Here is a 20274-nt window from a genome sequence, read left to right as displayed (position 1 = left end):
ACGAGCACCATGAGCGGCTAAACCTCGGTTTAGGGGTTTGATGAAGCCATAGAGGAGTATTCGTTTCATTTTTATTAATTTGAGTTTGTATTGTAAGATTGTTGCATGATAAAGAATTTATCAATTGATCTTATGATTTATCCAATTTATGTGAATCATTTATCCTGCAGAAAATATTTTACATAAATTGATCTATTTCATCGAATCCAACACCTGTGGTTTGGAGGAGATATTTATGTGACATCGATTTCATGTTTAATGATTTAATGATCAGATGCATCATGCTAGGTTAGATAGGTCATGCTTATCGTTAGGGTAGATGGTTGTGCTAGACTTAGATGATTCATGCTGGAAATTAATGATATTTTTTTATGATTGCTTTGGCTTGTAGTCGGAAGCAATCAAGTCTTAAATACAACTCAATCATTGAAAGCGTCACGGATATAAATCTATCGGTGGATTCTAGCCCTAAACACCTCCCTCCATAGATAATTCATACTACTACATCTATATTAATTCTTAGTTTTTATCATTTACTCTAGCTTATACCCTTTGAAGTATTTAATTAAGAAAAATCACTATCCTACAGGATACGTGCTATTGCTGGTTTATTTTTAAAATTGAAAGAAACGATCACAACCTTCACCATTAGAAATCATGATGCCTAATATGATGAAACAACAACATGATTTTATCAAGCAACAACAACAGACCAATACAGCCCAAGCCTAGACTAACCAATTTCATACGCAATCAATTGTAAAACTTGAGGTTAGTCTAAGTGTCACGACCCCCGTCCCGTTCCCGGCGGGCTGCCGCGATGGTCCTAGGGTGCGGGTAGGCATAAGGCCACCAGCCACCACGTAGAACCCTATTACCTATTAATCATTAATAAATTTTGAAAATTTTGGCATGATGCATGCACAAAATGATCACCTTTCCTATGGTGACCTGTCATGATTATCTCATTACATACAACAACGCTACCTGTCAGAGCAGCAATCACATAACCTGTCACATAACGAACCTGGACAATATATATCAATACATCATCACAGGCATATAACTCAACTGTATAAAAATCTGGTTCCCATTCCATCCATGGTCAAACCCATATCCACAACAGGATCTATGACTGTAACTATACACTAAATACAACAGAAGGTTTATAATACACAAAAAGGTGATAAACCTCTATCTATATTATACTATACTATGGAGCGGCACAACTAACAGGCAACCTCTAACCCTGCTCCTCTCTATACAATACCTGCCCTGCAATCAAAAACACAAAACTGGGGAGTGAGTATATAAATACTCAGTGAGTGGAGTAGAGAGTACTATGCACATGAGACCAGATATAATCATGGCTCGAGGTGAAATCTCAAGAGCATATGAGCAGTCATCAAGAACAGGATACACATAACTCAACATAAGAAATAAGGAGTAAATCATCACAATCCCAATCAACTCATCTGGAGCATATATAGAATAATCAAATAAGTATGTATGATAACATGAATATGCTCAACAGGTCATAGTACTGAATCATATAAATCAGGTGTCAATATGCTGAATCATCAACAAGACAACTATCGGAAGGTGGGTTTTACGCCCCAGGCGAACCAGCAACAACTCCCTACTGTCACATGCATATGCAGGGTAAGACACCATACCGATAATATAAATGCTAGATAGCTATCGGGAGGTGGGTTTTACGCCCCAGGCGAACCAGCAACAACTCCCCACTATCACATGCATATGCAGAATAAGACACCATACTGATAATATAAATGCTGGCCAGTATCCAGAACAGAAATCCATCTCACATCTACATACTAAACGGCACATCGCGGGAATTCTACATCCGCGGAAAGCCATACTGCACCTCACGGGGTCTTACTATGCCCGGCGGCAAGCAGAATATAAGTCGTAGGACCGGCCGATCCTACGCCTAGGGCCGTGTCCCCCCTAGGAAGGGACTGGGCTCCGCCCACCCAGAAGGCTACTATGTGCACAAAGGCCGATGTTCAACCCCCATCGACTATAGGTGTCCTGCAGATACTGCCAAGCCATGCATAAATGTCATAATGCACCCTCCCAATACTCAACTAAAAAGGAGTATAATCAAGACTATCACTCACTTGATCATGACCCAATCATAAACTAACATCAGGGTTAGAAGTGAGGGTCAAGGAAGTGCAATACAACTCAATATACCACTAAAAAGGCTCTACAAATCTTTGAAATAGAGGAAATGAAATCAATTTACAAAAGAAATCATTTCACAATTCGGAATCAATTTGATTACTCATCAACCCCTCGTAATTCCTCTCAATGTTTCCTCAAATGCATGTACAGAATAATCAAGCATGGAGAATCAAGATTATAGAGGAATCTACTACAATATCAGTCAATATGCACAAGTGGAATCAATTCACACTTGGCGACATTCATGAAAATGAATTAAGAATGCTCATGGTGCAAAGTACATGACTCCCACTCACCTGTCAATCCGGCACAGCCCTGATACGCCTCCAAAAATCTACAGCAGGCAGTGGAGAACTTCTTCCTCTTATTCCCTAGCTTCTTGCCCAACTGTGACATGCATTTACGATATATTTAGTCTTGTATCAAGGGCCATAATCTACGTGCCAATTATAATATAGGAAACTTTAATTGATTCAACTCCCCCGTTCCCTAAATCTTTTCTTTTCTTTTTTCTTTTTCTATTAATTAACTCATCATTTATGTATACTAGGGATTCCCTTGCATGAGTACAAGGTCCCTTTTAGCTTGATTTAGGCTTAATACTCTATTATAGCATGAAATCCCTTATTTTCCACCCGGATGAACAGTAACCCGGACCGACAGCCGGTTACTTCATCCTGGGTTTGATCCACTTTCCAAACTCCAAATTTGATGAAATTTTTACCTAACATTCTACACTCATAGGGAATTCCAAAGAGGTAATATGCATTGCTATCGGAGGTCGTTTGACCCCCTAAATAATTCGCCAAAATTGGGACTTCGACACAGTTTTTCCGTAGTGCCGGAAAAATTTGTCAAAATCCGATTCTTCCTCTTTTAACCGCCTCTACAACCCTTATCCGACCCCTCTAGACTATATCTACCCTTTGTATAGCCTAATGTCATCAAAAGACTAGATAGGGATGGATATTTACCTTTTTTTTTTTGGAAATCGAGGTCCTTGCGTAGAGGGGAAGAAGATCTACACTTTTCCCTTCAGCTGGCAGCGCAACCGGGATCTCCTTCCTTTTCTTTTTCTTCTTCTTCTTCCTCTTCCTTTCTTCCTTTCCTTTCCTCTCCTTCTTTTTTTTTCCTCTTTGTTGCCGTCTGAGAACCCTCCCCCTCTCCTCTCTCGGTTTCATTCCAAAAGCCACAGCAAACCCCTAATTAAATCACATCAAAACACTATTCACCCTTTTTTTAATATTATTAAATTTCCATTTTGCCCCTGCCACTTCAACGGATCTACAGTTATGCCATTAATTTTTGATTCCTTCCCATTTTACCCCTTATATCAATTTTAAATGACTATTCTATCCCTTTTTATATAAAAAAAAAAATTTGGGGTTATTACATCCTCCCCTCCTTATATAAAATTCGTCCTCGAATTTAAAAGAGTAAATTACCTGATTACTCAAAGGGATGAGTGTGTCTGCTCTTCATATTCTGCTCGGTGTGGTATTGGGAATCAAATAAATTGGAAGTGTTTTACCTTCTATCTCTACCACATAGGTAGGATATACATACTTCGCTTCTATACTATCCCCTACAGATGTACTAATAGCTAAGGGAATATGCATTAATATCTTATCCTTAGCTAACTTTTTAGCAAAATAAGGGGACACAAATGAATGGGTAGCTCCAGAATTAAATAACACTCTAGCTTTAATCTTATCAATGAGGAGCATACCTGTCACAGCTACATTTAATGCCTGTGCCTCTTGTGGATTTACCGTGAACACCCTTCCTTGCCCTCTGCCTGCTGGAGCTAATGGCTGAGATGGTCCGGCACTCTGCTGTGATGCTGGTGTCTGACCTCTGCCTCTGCCTACAGGCCCCCTACTACTAGGCCTGTCCATCTGCACAGAAGGGTAGGATGTTAAAGGCACAAACTGCTGGGTGGCACCCTGCAGGCATTCTCTGGCAAAATGACCCGGCTGTCCACATCTGTAGCACACTCCCTGACCCATTCTGCATCTGCCAGGGTGCTGCTTCCCACATATGCCACACACTGGCCATGATTGGAACCCAGATTCAGTTCTGGCTATAGTGACTGGAGGACGAGGTACTGATGGTAGAAAAGTATCTTGTGATTGACCTCTTTTCCTCCATTTCCTCTTACGTGGGGTAGGTGGAGCTGAGCGTACAGACTGCTCCGTCGGGCCCTCCGAGAGATCTACTCCCTCAGATCTATCTTTACTGCTTTGCTCCTTCCCCACACTCATTTTTCTCTGTTCTCTTTCAGCTCTTTCTTCTTTGTTTCTGGTCTCCCACTGTTTTGCTTTATCAATCAGCCTAGACAAGGTGGGGACCTCTACTGCCAGTACTGCATTATAAAGCAGAGAAATCAGACCTCGTCTGAACCTTTCTATCCTGGCAGCTTCAGTGGGGATGATGTAAGGAGCATACTTCCCCAATCTAGTGAACTCACGAGCGTACTCAGATACGCTCATTCCGGGCATCTGCTTCAGCCTCTCAAACTGAAGAGCCCGATTTTGCCTCTCAGCCGGAGACAAAAACTCATCCATCACTGCTTGCCTGAACTCTTCCCAGGTTGGAGGATTCCTACTGTACAATCTGTCCTCCACGTGCCTCTGGTACCAGTCCCAGGCATCTTCCTTCATTGTAAGCCCTACAAGTTCTATAGCTCTTGCATCAGAACCGGGCAGTCTCCGTATCATCTTTTCAGTCTCCTCCAGAAATCTCTGAGGATCTTCACCTTCTTCCCCCTTAAACTCCGGGGTTCTGAGCCTCAGAAATTCTTGTACAGTAATCCCCTCATCATATAGAGCTCGCCTGGCCAAACTTCTTGGCACAGGTATAGGAGGTGGGATGGATACTACTGACGGGGCAGGAGATTTCCCCCGAGCAATCTGCTCCCTCAGAGCCTGATTTTCCGCCAGTAACTGTTCCATCAATGCATCTCTACTTCCTACCTCTCCTTGATCATCAACCCTCCGTCTATCAGCAGGAGGAGATTTTTCTCTTTGGGGCTCGACATGTGCGGAACCCGCATCCAATGCTATATCTGGCTCCATCCTCTTTCCAGGACGAGCAGGTCCTCTCCTTGGAGGTATTTTTTTATATGTCTCTAAAAGAATCAAGAGAGATGACAGTTATTACACACTGAGTCATAATTATTTTACTGAATTATAAATGACTCATAAATTAATATACAGAAAAATCCTATGCTCCATAGTATAATCCTATACTTAATCCTGACTCACCCTATTGCTCTAACAGGACTCTTCTTAACCTTTGCTCTGATACCAAGCTTTGTCACGACCCCCGTCCCGTTCCCGGCGGGCTGCCGCGACGGTCCTAGGGTGCGGGTAGGCATAAGGCCACCAGCCACCACGTAGAACCCTATTACCTATTAATCATTAATAAATTCTGAAAATTTTGGCATGATGCATGCACAAAATGATCACCTTTCCTATGGTGACCTGTCAGGATTATCTCATTACATACAACAACGCTACCTGTCAGAGCAGCAATCACATAACCTGTCACATAACGAACCTGGACAATATATATCAATACATCATCACAGGCATATAACTCAACTGTATAAAAATCTGGTTCCCATTCCATCCATGGTCAAACCCATATCCACAATAGGATCTATGACTGTAACTATACACTAAATACAACAGAAGGTTTATAATACACAAAAAGGTGATAAACCTCTATCTATATTATACTATACTATGGAGCGGCACAACTAACAGGCAACCTCTAACCCTGCTCCTCTCTATACAATACCTGCCCTGCAATCAAAAACACAAAACTGGGGAGTGAGTATATAAATACTCAGTGAGTGGAGTAGAGAGTACTATGCACATGAGACCAGATATAATCATGGCTCGAGGTGAAATCTCAAGAGCATATGAGCAGTCATCAAGAACAGGATACACATAACTCAACATAAGAAATAAGGAGTAAATCATCACAATCCCAATCAACTCATCTGGAGCATATATAGAATAATCAAATAAGTATGTATGATAACATGAATATGCTCAACAGGTCATAGTACTGAATCATATAAATCAGGTGTCAATATGCTGAATCATCAACAAGACAACTATCGGAAGGTGGGTTTTACGCCCCAGGCGAACCAGCAACAACTCCCTACTGTCACATGCATATGCAGGGTAAGACACCATACCGATAATATAAATGCTAGATAGCTATCGGGAGGTGGGTTTTACGCCCCAGGCGAACCAGCAACAACTCCCCACTATCACATGCATATGCAGAATAAGACACCATACTGATAATATAAATGCTGGCCAGTATCCAGAACAGAAATCCATCTCACATCTACATACTAAACGGCACCTCGCGGGAATTCTACATCCGCGGAAAGCCATACTGCACCTCGCGGGGTCTTACTATGCCCGGCGGCAAGCAGAATATAAGTCGTAGGACCGGCCGATCCTACGCCTAGGGCCGTGTCCCCCCCTAGGAAGGGACTGGGCTCCGCCCACCCAGAAGGCTACTATGTGCACAAAGGCCGATGTTCAACCCCCATCGACTATAGGTGTCCTGCAGATACTGCCAAGCCATGCATAAATGTCATAATGCACCCTCCCAATATTCAACTAAAAAGGAGTATAATCAAGACTATCACTCACTTGATCATGACCCAATCATAAACTAACATCAGGGTTAGAAGTGAGGGTCAAGGAAGTGCAATACAACTCAATATACCACTAAAAAGGCTCTACAAATCTTTGAAATAGAGGAAATGAAATCAATTTACAAAAGAAATCATTTCACAATTCGGAATCAATTTGATTACTCATCAACCCCTCGTAATTCCTCTCAATCACTACAACAAAAATAGTTTTTGCCGACTCTATATTGCCGACGCTAGATAAAAGCGTCGGCTAAAATTTTTCTCCCCACAGTAACCGCCGACGCTTCTAGGAAGCGTCGGCAGAAAAACATCTACCGACGCTTATAAGCGCCGGCTTAACGGAAAATACGACGACGCTTTGAGAAGCGTGGCAAAAAACCATCTACCGACGCTTATAAGCGTCGGCTTAACGAAAAAATACGACGACGCTTATAAGCGTCGTCGGAGTTTACCCCTCCCATTACAAAACCCAATCGACCTTGTCCCTCCGCAGCCCTAAATTCGTAGCCGACCGACTCCCAGCTCCCTCCTCAACCCTTTTCATCGATCTCAGCCATTCCCTCCGCCGAGCGACCCCAAATCGCGTTCCTCCGCGGCATCTCCTTCCCCTCTTCCCCCTCTCCGTTGGCCTCCTCTCCGTGGACATCTTCCACCTCCTCCGCCGCAGAGCACTCAAGCGGCGTTTGAAATTTGGAGCCGGCAAGGACGGGGACAAGGCCAGGTTTGGGATCTTCTTCTCTTGCTTCGATCTTTAAATTCTAGATGCACTTCCATGTACAAAATCAAACCCTTCCTCCTTTTGTGGCTTTGAGACCTGTTATCAAACCCTTCCTCCTTGTGTGGCTTGGCCTACGTCCAACATACATAGTGCCCGTGATCTGAGAGGGCTGGATTTGAGATGGATAACAGGATTTCTTTTTCTTAGTTGGATTCTTTTTCATCTTATGATGGTGATCAGGATTATCCAGCATCAAGTTAACCGTTATATATAGCTTCGGTTTTGGGTTTTGACATTTTAATTTCAGTAACTAGAATTGAGCTTGTTTGATGCATGTGAAAGAATGACAGGATAGCTGTGATTTTCCATTTGATTAGAGAAGTTTTCTAATACTTATGTTAATTGCCATATGCACGCCGGATTTGGGGAGTGCTCTTCACTTGTTCTTTTGAACATCAACAAGAGGACGCCCTAAGATCCATGAGTATTCAATTTGGGTCCAGTTCTTTTGGCTCACTTAGTGCACACATATTGCAGGTTATTAATAGATCTATGCCCAGTCCAGACATGAATGGGGGCCCAAGTAACTAGGCCTGATATCTTTTGTTCTTTGTTTTTTTTGTGGCCTCATTTTTGGAGACATGACTAATTTGAATTGGATCAAGTTTCTGGGCCTATTGAAGTGATAGTTAATGTAGTAGTATAAGCTGATTATATACTTTTATATGGAACGTATTATGACTTGGAGGAATCTTGAATTTGTAATAACTAAACAGTGTTTTCGCAATAGCCTCTGCAAATGCTAAGAGGTATGCAAATGCAAATGCTATGCAAATGGTATGTGAAACCATCTTGATTGCTTGATCCCGTAGGTTCTGAATCTTTGGTGCATTTGTTTAAGTTAATCATGTTTTCTTTTTTTTTTACCGTTCAAAGTTTCTTTCTTTAAGGTAGATTATTTTTATTTCATTCTTTTTGATTCTGAGCTTTGTAGATGCATATTGCTTGATTAGCCTTGGAATTTATCATCTGATATGTAATATTTTTATTGGGTCTACTGGGTCTTCTTGTGTTTCTGGGGATGATGTTCTGATTTGTCTCTTTCGCTTTAATTCCTTCTGTGAAAATAGATGCTGTTTGCAATATAAAAGTTTGTTTTCCTTCTTTAAGGCTCCTTGCATGCGCAGAAGATAAATCGGTGTAAATAAATCCTCAGTTGCATGAGCTTAAGCTGTGTCACTTATGAGTAACCCGTCTTAAAATGTAATGCCAAGTTGGGAGATTGACATAAAATGTCTTCAAACTTTAGTAGATCACTCCTTGATTTAGAATGCTGACTCCATATGAACAGGAGAACTTTAACATAGGAAGTTCTTCATTTGATTTTGGTACCTCAATTTATTTAAGCTGAATTATCACTGTGTCAAAAACCATTCTTAGTAGTCCAATCCTCTTGGCCACATTCGAAATGTTTATATTCATGGTTTTGCTATTAACATTATCCAGAACTCTCTTGTGGTTTCTGTCACAACTTACAGTGCAGTTTTCAGCGAGAGACATAATTATCTGGCACCTGCCTCTTGAGCAATTAAATTGTATGATGCAATTATTTGACACTCATGGGGAACACCGATGGAGCCAGGAAAGGGCTTAGGCAGGAAATATTTATTTGTACATATGCTGTTGCTACCACCTCCAAGTATGCCTATAATGCATAATCATTTGTCACCACACGTCTGACTGCAAGTTGCCTGTCAGTCATGCAGATGAATCTTTCATCAGTCCAGACATATTTGGTAGATGTGGCGCAGGTTACCGAGGATAGAAGCATGATGATGCTACTATATTTGCAACTTTTAGTTTCAATGAATCCCTCAATATACACTGATCAACCTCTGATGCAGCCTAGTGCTTCAGCACTAGTGTCTGATCAACCTCTGATGCAATCTGCTTTATGGTCTAAAGATGAATGCAATCGGAGTGGCTTCTTATGGCCTAAAGATCAATGCAATCTGCTTTATCTGGTTGTGTATTTGTTGTTGAGGATGTTTGCTTGATTTATAGAAGCCAAGTTTGTCATTTTGAAGTTCCATATGTGGAAGCCACTACTTGATAATAGAGATGAACCACAACCATCTTGAAGGCTTACATTTGGATTTTGAATACACAAATCACTTCTTTACATCTTTAAAAAGCATATGGTGTTTGAATTTATTATGAACCTGTTCATGTAGTTTTATTTGAGTTTCAAACTGAGGGTTCAGTTTTATGATACTTCTAGCCAAAATGTCTGCAAATGCAAATTCAGATTCTTAGGAGTTGCTGTAGGTGAATAACCATATCTGTTTTGCTCAATAAGTAATGATGCATAGACACAGTTGCATCTTACAGTTTTACCTTCTTGAGCTTTCTTAGTGCATTATGCAACTGTCAAATTGGTCATTTTAAACTTGGCAGGACATGTATTTCTTCTGACTGTTTAAATTTGGGAAAGTTATCAAAGGAAGACTTGCTCTCTTATCAGGTACTTGAGAACTCGTTTTCCTCTGTCCCTTTTTTAATCTCAAGACAATGTCAGTTAATGTAGGCTATGCAATCATTGAATTAATTGATTAAGGGCTGTTTGTTTAACTTAATTTTGCTTGAGTCAGTGTACGCATGTATATTTTTGACTGTATCATTTACCTTGTTTTTTCTTAGAATGGACAAAAGTTGGATGAATAAGCCGAGATACAGTGACGAATATTTGAATGGAGTTCAGAATTTCATTAAATTTGCTTTTCAGAAATCTAATATGAATGGGAAGATTTTATGTCCATGTCGAAAATGTGTAAATGCTTCTTCTCTTGCTCCAAAAACTGTTGAAGAACATTTAGTGTGGAATGGTTTTACAAGAGGTTATACTGAATGGGTATTTCATGGAGAGTTGATATTGTCATCTCCATGTAACCAATCCTCGTATATAGAAGACACCTCTAGTTTTGCATCCAGTAATACAGAAAAAAATCCTGTAGGAGAAGATGATATAAGGGGCTTACTCAGAGATGCTCTTGGACATAGTATTAGAAATTTAACAGATATTAGTGGAGGACAAGAAGCAACTGAAATAGGTGATGAGCGTACAGCAACTGATTTTATGCATGTTGAAGAACATATACACTCTGATGATGACACAGCTCGGTATCATAACTTGCTGAAATCTTGTGATGAAGAACTATATCCGGGTTGTAAGAATTTTACAAAGATTTCTTTTCTTGTGCATTTATTCCATTTGAAGTATTTGAATGGGTGGTCTAGCAAGTCTTTTACTATGCTTCTCCAATTATTAAATGATGCATTTCCGGAAGGCGTTACTTTGCCATCATCTTCATATGAAGCAAAAAAATTAGTGAAAGAATTGGATCTTGGATACGAGAAGATACACAGTTGTCCGAATGACTGTATTTTATTCCGTGGTGGAAATATTAACGAAGAGTCGTGCCAAATATGTGGATCTTTACGATGGGAGAAATCTAAAGATGAGCATGATTTTTTGGATGAAGTGGATGCTGCACAGACTAAGAAAAGACCGGCTAAAGTGTTGAGATATTTTTCTCTCATACCTAGATTGAAAAGAATGTATGCATCATCGAAGACGGCTTCCTCTATGAGATGGCATGACGAAGGCCGTACAAAAGATGGAATGTTACGACACCCAGCAGATAGTTTAGCATGGAAAGCATTTGATGATAGGCATCACGAATTTTCTTCTGATGCTCGCAGTGTCAGACTGGGTTTGGCTACTGATGGGTTTAATCCCTTTCGAAGCTTGAGTTCTACATACAGCACTTGGCCGGTTGTTTTGGTTCCATATAATTTACCACCATGGATGTGTATGAAACAGTCTTCACTCATTTTGTCAATGGTTATTCCAGGTGATAAGGGCCCAGGTAATGATATTGATGTTTTTTTGCAGCCTTTAATAGAGGAATTGAAACAGTTATGGGAGGGTATTGATGCATTTGATGCTTTTACTGGTCAAACATTCAAATTGCGTGCAGCTCTTATATGGACTATTAATGATTTTCCTGCATATGCTAATTTATCCGGTTGGAGCACTAAGGGGCGTATTGCATGTCCTTCTTGTGGAGATTCAACCCATTCATATTGGTTAAAAAATGGAGGAAAGTTCTGTTATATGGGCCATCGTCGATGGTTAGAACCAAACCATCCATTTCGATTTCAGAATGATCTGTTTGATAGTACCACAGAGTTGCGTTCTGCCCCTATTCCACCAACTGGTACCGAAGTTCTTAGACAAATGCATGGCACAAATTACATACCTGGTAAGGTCTCCAAATGTCTAAAGAAGAGGGGAAGGGAGGATGTTGGTAGCTCATTAAATGAAGGGTTAATATCAGAGATTTTAGAGGATGCTAACTTTTTTGAGAATGATGACAATGCATATGGACAGGAAAATGATGATGACACATTGGTTGCTTCTACACAGAAACAGTTATGGAAAAAAAGGAGTATTTTTTTTGATTTACCTTATTGGGAGTATAATCTTCTTCGACATAATCTTGATGTCATGCATATAGAAAAGAATGTTTGTGATAACTTGATTGGAACATTGTTAAATCTTGATGGAAAGACCAAAGACAACTTGAAAGCGCGTCTTGATTTGAAAGATATGGGCATACGACAAGAGCTTCATCCGAAAGAGCTTGATAATGATAAATTTTTTATACCTCCTGCATGTTACACAATGTCTACTCAAAATAAGGATCTTTTCCTAATGGTTCTGAAAAATATGAAGGTTCCTGATGGGTATGCATCGAATATTTCACGGTGCGTAAATCTTAAAGAGCGAAGACTTTCAAATCTTAAAAGTCACGATTGTCATATTTTGATGCAAGATATACTTCCATTGGCTTTAAGATCGTCAACGCCGAATCAAGTTCTTGTAATTGTTTCTCAGTTGTCATCATTTTTTAAAGCATTGTGTTCAAAAGTTCTTGATCCTAGGGTGCTTGATCAATTGGAGTCTAATGTTGCCCTTACATTATGCCATATGGAAAAGATCTTTCCTCCTGGATTTTTTACTATTATGGTTCATCTACTTATTCACTTAGCGGCGGAAGCTAAACTTGGTGGACCGGTTCAATACCGATGGATGTATCCTATTGAGAGGTGATTTTGCTAAACTCTAATGTCTATATTTATAAATCATATCGGTGTTGATATTGATCTTAAAAATTTCTCTTTGAAGGTTTCTGATGCGCTTAAAGGATTATGTACGCAATCGAGCCTATCCCGAGGGCTCGATTGCTGAAGGATATATTGCTGAGGAGTGTTTGACATTTTGCTCGAGATATCTCGAAGGTGTTGAAACTGCTCTCAATCGACCTCCAAGAAATTTTGATATTATAGAGAATGCAGGAATTTACAAGTTCTCATCTGCGGAAAGAGTTTTAGGGACAGTTAAAAGTGTTGTTCTTGACCAAAAATCATTAGCACAAGCACATCGCTATGTGTTACTTCACAGTGATATAATATCCGAGTATCGCAGGTTAGTATGATTGTAATCTTCTTATCTGTCATATCAGATATAAATGCTTAGCTAAAGAGTTTATGATCGTGCAGAGAATTTTTAGTAACTCAGCGAAGCATCAACAATAACATTCGTCCTACCCCAAGGATTGAGCAAAGATGGTTGGTTGAGTTATTTCCTGAATGGCTATTCAAACAGGTTAGACATTTAATACATTAAGGTATTTTCACAATTTTTTAATACATTGTCATTGAATAATTAATCATTGCTTCTATAATTTTTTAGGTGCCCACGATGATGGAGGAAAATTGTTCCGATGAAATAATAGTCATTGCTCGAGGTCCGAACAATATTGTTAATAGATATGATGGGTTCATTATAAATGGTTTTAAATTTCATACTAAAGAACGTGAGAAATTTAGAAAAACCCAAAACAGTGGTGTTATGGTTGATGCGGAGGGAAAAACTTATTACGGTGCACTGAAGGATATTTATGAGCTGGATTATTATGGAAACTTTAAGGTAGTACTATTTCGATGTGATTGGGTGGATATAAACTCATCTAGAGGTTCGAGACAAGACATAAATGGTTTCACACTTGTAAATTTTTCAAAGTTGATACATACCGGTGTGCTATTGAAAGATGACCCATTCATTTTTTCATCTCAAGCTCGACAAGTGTTTTTTGTACAAGACTCAAAAGATAAAGATTGGTCTGTTGTCATTAAGACTAAACCTAGGGACTTGTATGATATAGGAAAAGGGTTGGAAGAGGAGGATAATGAGACTTATACTCAGTGTATGCCTTTTAATATTATGCCGACTGATGGACAATGAAAGAGTATAGTTTCGTAATGGTAAGAAAAATTTACTAGTCTGTTTCTATGTTACCGATACTGACTTTTCTACTAGTAGCGTATGAATATTATGACTCAGTGTTTTTCATGTGTAATGAATGATCTTTGATCTTGGAATTATTTTGGTGGAGGCACCGGCTCTTATCTTAGCGTATGAAGTCAGTTATTGATGCCATCTCATGCAGGTGTGTTCTTATTAACCACTATCCATAACATGGCCTTATTTACTTCCTTTGGCTGTTATTTTGTATTTGGGTGCCTTTATATAAAAATACTTGGGTAAATAAGTGATGTCAACTGTCAATCCTATCAGCGAATGAATACTTGGGTAAATACTTGGACTGAATAAGCTGAATTTTGTATCCAAGATCATATCCTCAGCGAATGAATCAACTACTTCAGGGAAAAGGCTCAAGATACTTATTCAGGTCTGTCGCTCCTATTTTCAGATGCCTCTAGCAACCCATGACAGCATATTTGGGTTATCGGTATTATGCTGTCTTGAAAGGTGATAGGCATATTTGAGTTCTGCCTATCAGGTATTTCTGTTGTCAGGGAAAAAGAATTAGTAACTATGGTACATGTTTCTATTATAAGAAATCTGGTACATGTTTCATCTGTTCTCCTATTTGCTAATGAATTATCATCACTGATTAAACAGATAGTTATAATCTGCTAATGCTATTCCTTTCTAATAACTGTTTCTTTTGCCTAATGGTGCTATCCTTGCCTGTTACATGCGTAATTATATATGAATAAGAACAGAAACTTTATGTTCTTTATTTTTGTTATGTGAATCTTTGTTAGAAAATGCATGTAGATAATAATTGGGATAGTATATTGAGGCTCTCCAATGTATGTATGAACTTTTAATTTATTTGAATTGTCGACTAAAGTATGTGAAGGTGTTTGTGAACAATTGTTTCACATCAGGACATGTAATACTTCTTAAAAATATGAAGTCGCCAAAGTGAATGGGAATGCCTTAGGGTTAGTTTGCCTTTTAATGAAAAAAGAAAATGTTAATCCATCAACCATGTCAAATTACATATGGTGCTAGAGAAGTTCTAGAATAGCTTATGCTAATGATAACTTACATACATTCTGTGAGATACATTTTGAGTGTGCTTGTTAATATCTTTCATTCTACAAATGACCTTATAATCCTCTATATTCTGTTTTCTGCTGAAACGACAACTGCATTTAACTCTAACAGTTGCTGCTTCACAAAAAATGAATTTCTTTTCTTATATTTTGGCAGGTACGCTACTGCTAGTGCTCGTTCACATTATTACCGAGTACTATGGATCTATTACCGATCACATTATTGCTCCCAAATTAAAATATGCTGATACATTTTGTTTATCCTTTTTCAGCAGAAGACATTAGAGAATTTCAAGAACATTATCCTATTATCTTCGCCACAGGTATCGTTTCTTTCTCCATTAATAATAATGGCTTCTTCATTCTCAGATAGTTTTAGTTTGCAGTGAGAGATATGGGATGATTATGCTGTTAACGTAATCTTGAAGGCATGACATAATACACAGAAATATTATGGCATAATACACAGAAATATTCTTGCTTAGGTAACAAAATGCACCGAGGAAAACGATTCAGAGATGTGGAGTTCCAGCAGTCTCAGGTGGGATCTTCTTCTGCTCAGTCCATGCGATCCCAGCAGCCCCAGCAGCACGAGTCCGAGTCTCAGCATGAGTTCCAGTCTCAGCAACATCCAGGCCAGGAGGTTATGGATGACTTGCATATCCAAGGTAATTTGATTTAAAGTGCATATGTTAAGTTCATTTACAATCTAATTATTTTAATTAATTTGCCTCCAATGTTTTAATTATTATTTTTTATAGATGAACAAGTGAGAGTGAGGTTGACACGGGGTTCCTCTCGAGCACGGGATGTGTGGCAACTTCGTGAGGATGAGAAGATGGTCGTCGAATGCAACGAACTAGGGCAGCCCATCAAGAGGGCTGGAAGCGTTTTATCAAGTTTCTTGGGATCAGTTGCGCGTAGGGGTCAGTTGTGTCCGCTCAACTATCATAAGTGGAATGATATGCTTCCTTCTTATAAAGTTGAGCTTCTTAAATTTGTACAGGTAAAGAATTGAATTTAATATTGTTAATTTGATAGCTACTGTATGTTAATTTGCTTACTATTATAAATTTAATTTTTTGATTTAATATTATTATAACATTCTTTTGTTTTGGTGTAGAAAAAGTTTGTGCTCCCTCCAGAGAGCCATGATTGGGTGCTAAAGTCCCTCAACCGCAAATGGAAAGAATATAAGTCGAAGTTGAAGGCCGACTGGAAGCGCGAGGGTATGACAGAGGAGGAGGTTGCTCGTGTTTGTCCTCCTGGTGTATACCATCATCAGTGGAGGGAGCTTGTTCACTATTGGTTTTCGGAGAGAGGACAGGTTGTGTATTCTCTCTTAATACCTTATATAATGTTTAATATATTTAATATATTACAATGTTTAATTTTTTCGTGGTAGACATATTCTGACATTGGTCGAGCCGCACGAGCATCTCAGACAATTCCTCACACTTCAGGCTCGAAGAGTTATGCGAGGCTCAGAGCTGAATTAGTAAGTTTTTTTTGAAACTCTTGTATCATATAGCATGTATCATGATATAGTTCTATAAGATGAAACTCTTCCAATATACTTTTTGTTGTAGATGGAAGACCATGGGAGGAAACCTGGTGAGGTGGAGTTCTATAAGATGACTCACACCCACCGAGATGGCAGCTTTGTCCGAGAGGAGTCGAGAGATATAGTTGTATGTATTTATTAATAATTTCTGCAATGATTTTTTATATATATTAATTTTTCAAAAATTAATTTGATTGTTTTTGAGAGATATAGGACAGAGCTACATCCCTTATTTCAGAGCGTATCGGAGAGTCATCTTCAATCGGCAACACCAGAGGTGTCGAAGCTCAGGTGTTTACCGAGTTGATGGGCTCGGAGCGTTATGGACGAGTGAGGGGTTATGGCGTTGGAGTTACCCCCACTCAGTTGTCTGCAGTGGGTAGATATACTCAAGATGTTAGACAGAGTAGTAGCACTGCAGAGGTTAATGATCTGAAGGCAGAGATAAAAGAGTTGAAGCAGAGCCACCAGACAGAGATGCAATCTTTGAGGGCTCAGATTAATCAGATTACATCTTTGTTGCATCAGTTTGTCCCTCCTCAGGTAAATTACTACATCTACTTGAACATTTTGCATAAGTATCATATTTTTCTTAAAGAGTGTAATAATTTTCGTATTCTTAACTGCTTTAGTTTTTTTATTACAGGTTCCTGATAGTTCATCTGCACGTAGAGATGGTGATGCTAGCGACCCCTGAAGCATTTATTTTGGAGTTTATATGTATTTTTTTATGCTTTTTGAAGTACATTGTTTTGTACTTCCTAAATGCTGTCTTGTTGCTCTTCTCTTCTAACAATGGAATTTTGACTCATCAAACAGTGGAATTTTGACTCATCACGTATGTAGCTCATCCTATGTTCAAACAATGGATGAACTTTAACCAGTAGTATAAAGTATCACATGATACATGTTCAAGGACCAGTTAGTTGCTTTGTTATTAGGTTGTATATTCAAAGTTTAGTCTTCTGTCATTAATGGTATGAGTCGTGTTTTTCTTCATGCTATAGCATGTGCTTCATTGTTCCCGAGGTATGCATCAGATTTTGGCTTGGTTGTGGCAAATGGGAGTTATGCAATCACTGCTTGTAAGGCTCTAAATTTTATTGCAGTTTGTACTGCACACCAGCTTCATTGGCAGTGTCATGTTCGAGCATGCAGTGTAGAAACAGCAATCTGATGCTTGGAAATGTTACGTCTCTTCAGCCTCGATGCCCAGGTAAGTTTTGCCTCCTTTAACTAATTTCAATTTTGGTGTTTCCCAATTGCACATAAATCTCCATCAAGTGTGGATTATACAAATTGTTGACATTTAAATCCGTATGAACTGATTCAGGGCAACATCAGTTTCCTCCAATCATACTACCACCATCAGCACTGATCCATAATGCATTTCTTGCTCCATCACCATCACCAGTGCAATCACAACCTACTTCTTGTCATTCTTGATCCATAGTTGCCATTCTTGTCTTGGGATTCAATGAATTTATGACACTTCTAAGGTAATTTACTTGAACTTATGAGTTGAATATATCTTGCAAAACTCTTACTCTTCTGACTTGAATTAAATCTCTGTTGTTTTGCTGATGCAGAAATCCTTTTTATCTTGCTGTGATATTCGTTGCCTTTCTAGTGGGCAAGGCCATCTGGGTCCAGCTAGATATCTCAGGCGAATTCCGAAATGGCGCTGTGAGTGTTTGAATAAAAATCTAATTGCACTCTTTTTTTTTTTGGCCGAGCTGAAAAGACCTTTCTAGTTCTGATTTTGTGTATTTGCCTGCATTATCGTGCCAGCTCCCTGGTCTCCTATCCTTGTCCACAAAGTTCATCCCGACGTTAATGAACATCCTAAAGAGGCTAGCGGATGAGGGCCAAAGACCTGCAGCTCCAGAAACCCGGAGGAACACGGAAGTTGATTCAAAAAGCTTCAGGAATGGCGTATATAATAATTCAACATCTGATGCATCTTCGAATATATCCTCATCAGAGAGCGGGCCAGAGTACTCGAGCCCCTTGGCACAATGAATTAGCGTGAGGGATAGCTAGCCGTTAGAATAATATATATATATATCCCATTTGTTGTGTTTCTCTCTGGTTTTTTTTAGAATTTTAGCCAACTGCAAGAGCCTCCCTTTTTGCTGAGATGCCCTTTTCCCAGGCTAGGGTTGGAGCTAAGGAATGCATTTAGATTGTGAAGTTGTGAGACTTGGCTGTACGAGAGGGAGAATTGAATGTTGTGAGGCTAGGGTTGGAGCTAAGGAATGTTAGTTGACTAGAGCTATATTGCTGACTAGAGCTATCATTGTCGTTAAACCCTTGAAGCACATTCTAGTAGTTTTTATTTTTTGTCAGGTTCACAACTTCCTTCTGTAAATGGTGATACAATTTTTTGATCAAATGTGTACTGAACTGTTGAGTTTCATTCTAGCTGGATTGACTCTCTTCCTGTTGGGCTTGTTTGTTGTATTTGACCTTTATTATTAGACTTCGTTTGCATGAGCTGATCAGGAAATCATTAACATGCTTATGCTGTAATAAGCATGTAATCCTTGTGCTAATGTATAGTTATGATACCAAGGCCGGGAGGAGCCAGGAACCTTTTTGTCCAGGGGAGTTGTCAAAATGCATCATCCCAGAAGACAAGAACTACTTTTTGCAAAAGGAAGAACAAACCCATAAACAGGGATTTCATGAAATTTTAAAAATTATTTTAAAAAAAAATAATATTCTAACGACGCTTTAAAGCGTCGCTAAAATTCCGACCAGAAGCCAATTAGTCGCTAAAATTTCGAGATTTACCGACGCTTTAAAGCGTCGGCAAATGCAAAATTAGCGACGCTATAAAGCGTCGCTAAAATTCCGACCAGAAGCCAATTAGTCGCTAAAATTTCGACGAGAAATTACATCTAGCGACGCTTTAAAGCGTCGGCAAATGCAAAATTAGCGACGCTATAAAGCGTCGCTAAAATTCCGACCAGAAGTCGACGAGAAATTACATCTAGCGACGCTTTAAAGCGTCGGCAAATGCAAAATTAGCGACGCTATAAAGCGTCGCTAAAATTCCGACCAGAAGTCAATTAGTCGCTAAAATTTCGACGAGAAATTACATCTAGCGACGCTTTAAAGCGTCGCTAATTTTGCATTTGCCGACGCTAAAAAGCGTCGGTAAATCTCGACGCTTTTCAAAGCGTCAGAATACATTTTCTCCACTGTAGCATAGGCGACGCTTTGCCGACGCTTATAAAAGCGTCGGGATGGTTTTTAGCGACGCTTAAAAAGCGTCGTTAAAGGCGAAAAAAAGCGTCGCTAATTACCATTATTCTTGTAGTGAATGTTTCCTCAAATGCATGTACAGAATAATCAAGCATGGAGAATCAAGATTATAGAGGAATCTACTACAATATCAGTCAATATGCACAAGTGGAATCAATTCACACTTGGCGACATTCATGAAAATGAATTAAGAATGCTCATGGTGCAAAGTAAATGACTCCCACTCACCTGTCAATCCGGCACAGCCCTGATACGCCTCCAAAAATCTACAGCAGGCAGTGGAGAACTTCTTCCTCTTGTTCCCTAGCTTCTTGCCCAACTGTGACATGCATT

General features: G+C 39.3%; 2 protein-coding genes across 2 annotated transcripts; both read left to right on the top strand.

Moving 5' to 3' along the window:
• Window positions 1–11913: 11913 nt before the first annotated feature.
• On the top strand, window positions 11914–17487 carry LOC120107619. The gene is made up of 11 exons (XM_039120971.1): window positions 11914–12107; window positions 12865–13164; window positions 14406–14431; window positions 15380–15430; window positions 15593–15775; window positions 15869–16113; window positions 16231–16434; window positions 16513–16605; window positions 16697–16798; window positions 16885–17214; window positions 17318–17487. Exons 1-11 carry the CDS (start codon window positions 11914–11916, stop codon window positions 17366–17368), a joined length of 1779 nt encoding a protein of 592 aa, XP_038976899.1. The 3' UTR covers window positions 17369–17487.
• A 636-nt stretch (window positions 17488–18123) lies between these two features.
• Window positions 18124–18904, top strand: LOC120107618 (protein ROOT HAIR DEFECTIVE 3-like). The gene is made up of 3 exons (XM_039120970.1): window positions 18124–18170; window positions 18261–18357; window positions 18463–18904. The coding sequence occupies exons 1-3, from the start codon at window positions 18157–18159 to the stop codon at window positions 18691–18693; spliced, it is 342 nt and encodes a 113-aa protein (XP_038976898.1). The 5' UTR covers window positions 18124–18156; the 3' UTR covers window positions 18694–18904.
• Window positions 18905–20274: the final 1370 nt, after the last annotated feature.

The sequence above is a fragment of the Phoenix dactylifera genome, unplaced genomic scaffold, assembly GCF_009389715.1.
Source record: "Phoenix dactylifera cultivar Barhee BC4 unplaced genomic scaffold, palm_55x_up_171113_PBpolish2nd_filt_p 000928F, whole genome shotgun sequence".
In the NCBI taxonomy this organism is placed as follows: domain Eukaryota; kingdom Viridiplantae; phylum Streptophyta; class Magnoliopsida; order Arecales; family Arecaceae; genus Phoenix; species Phoenix dactylifera.
The sequence above is the reverse complement of the archived record's forward strand: the minus strand, read 5'-3'. Positions and strand labels throughout refer to the sequence as shown.

Coding starts and splice junctions, on each gene's coding strand:
- LOC120107619 (XM_039120971.1), top strand. CDS start 11,914: ATGCATGGCACAAATTACATACCTGGTAAGGTCTCCAAATGTCTAAAG. Junction 12,108..12,864: donor GTTGCTTCTACACAGAAACA/GTTATGGAAAAA, acceptor TTCTCTTTGAAG/GTTTCTGATGCGCTTAAAGG. Junction 16,606..16,696: donor CGAGGCTCAGAGCTGAATTA/GTAAGTTTTTTT, acceptor TTTTTGTTGTAG/ATGGAAGACCATGGGAGGAA.
- LOC120107618 (XM_039120970.1), top strand. Junction 18,358..18,462: donor GCGAATTCCGAAATGGCGCT/GTGAGTGTTTGA, acceptor TTATCGTGCCAG/CTCCCTGGTCTCCTATCCTT.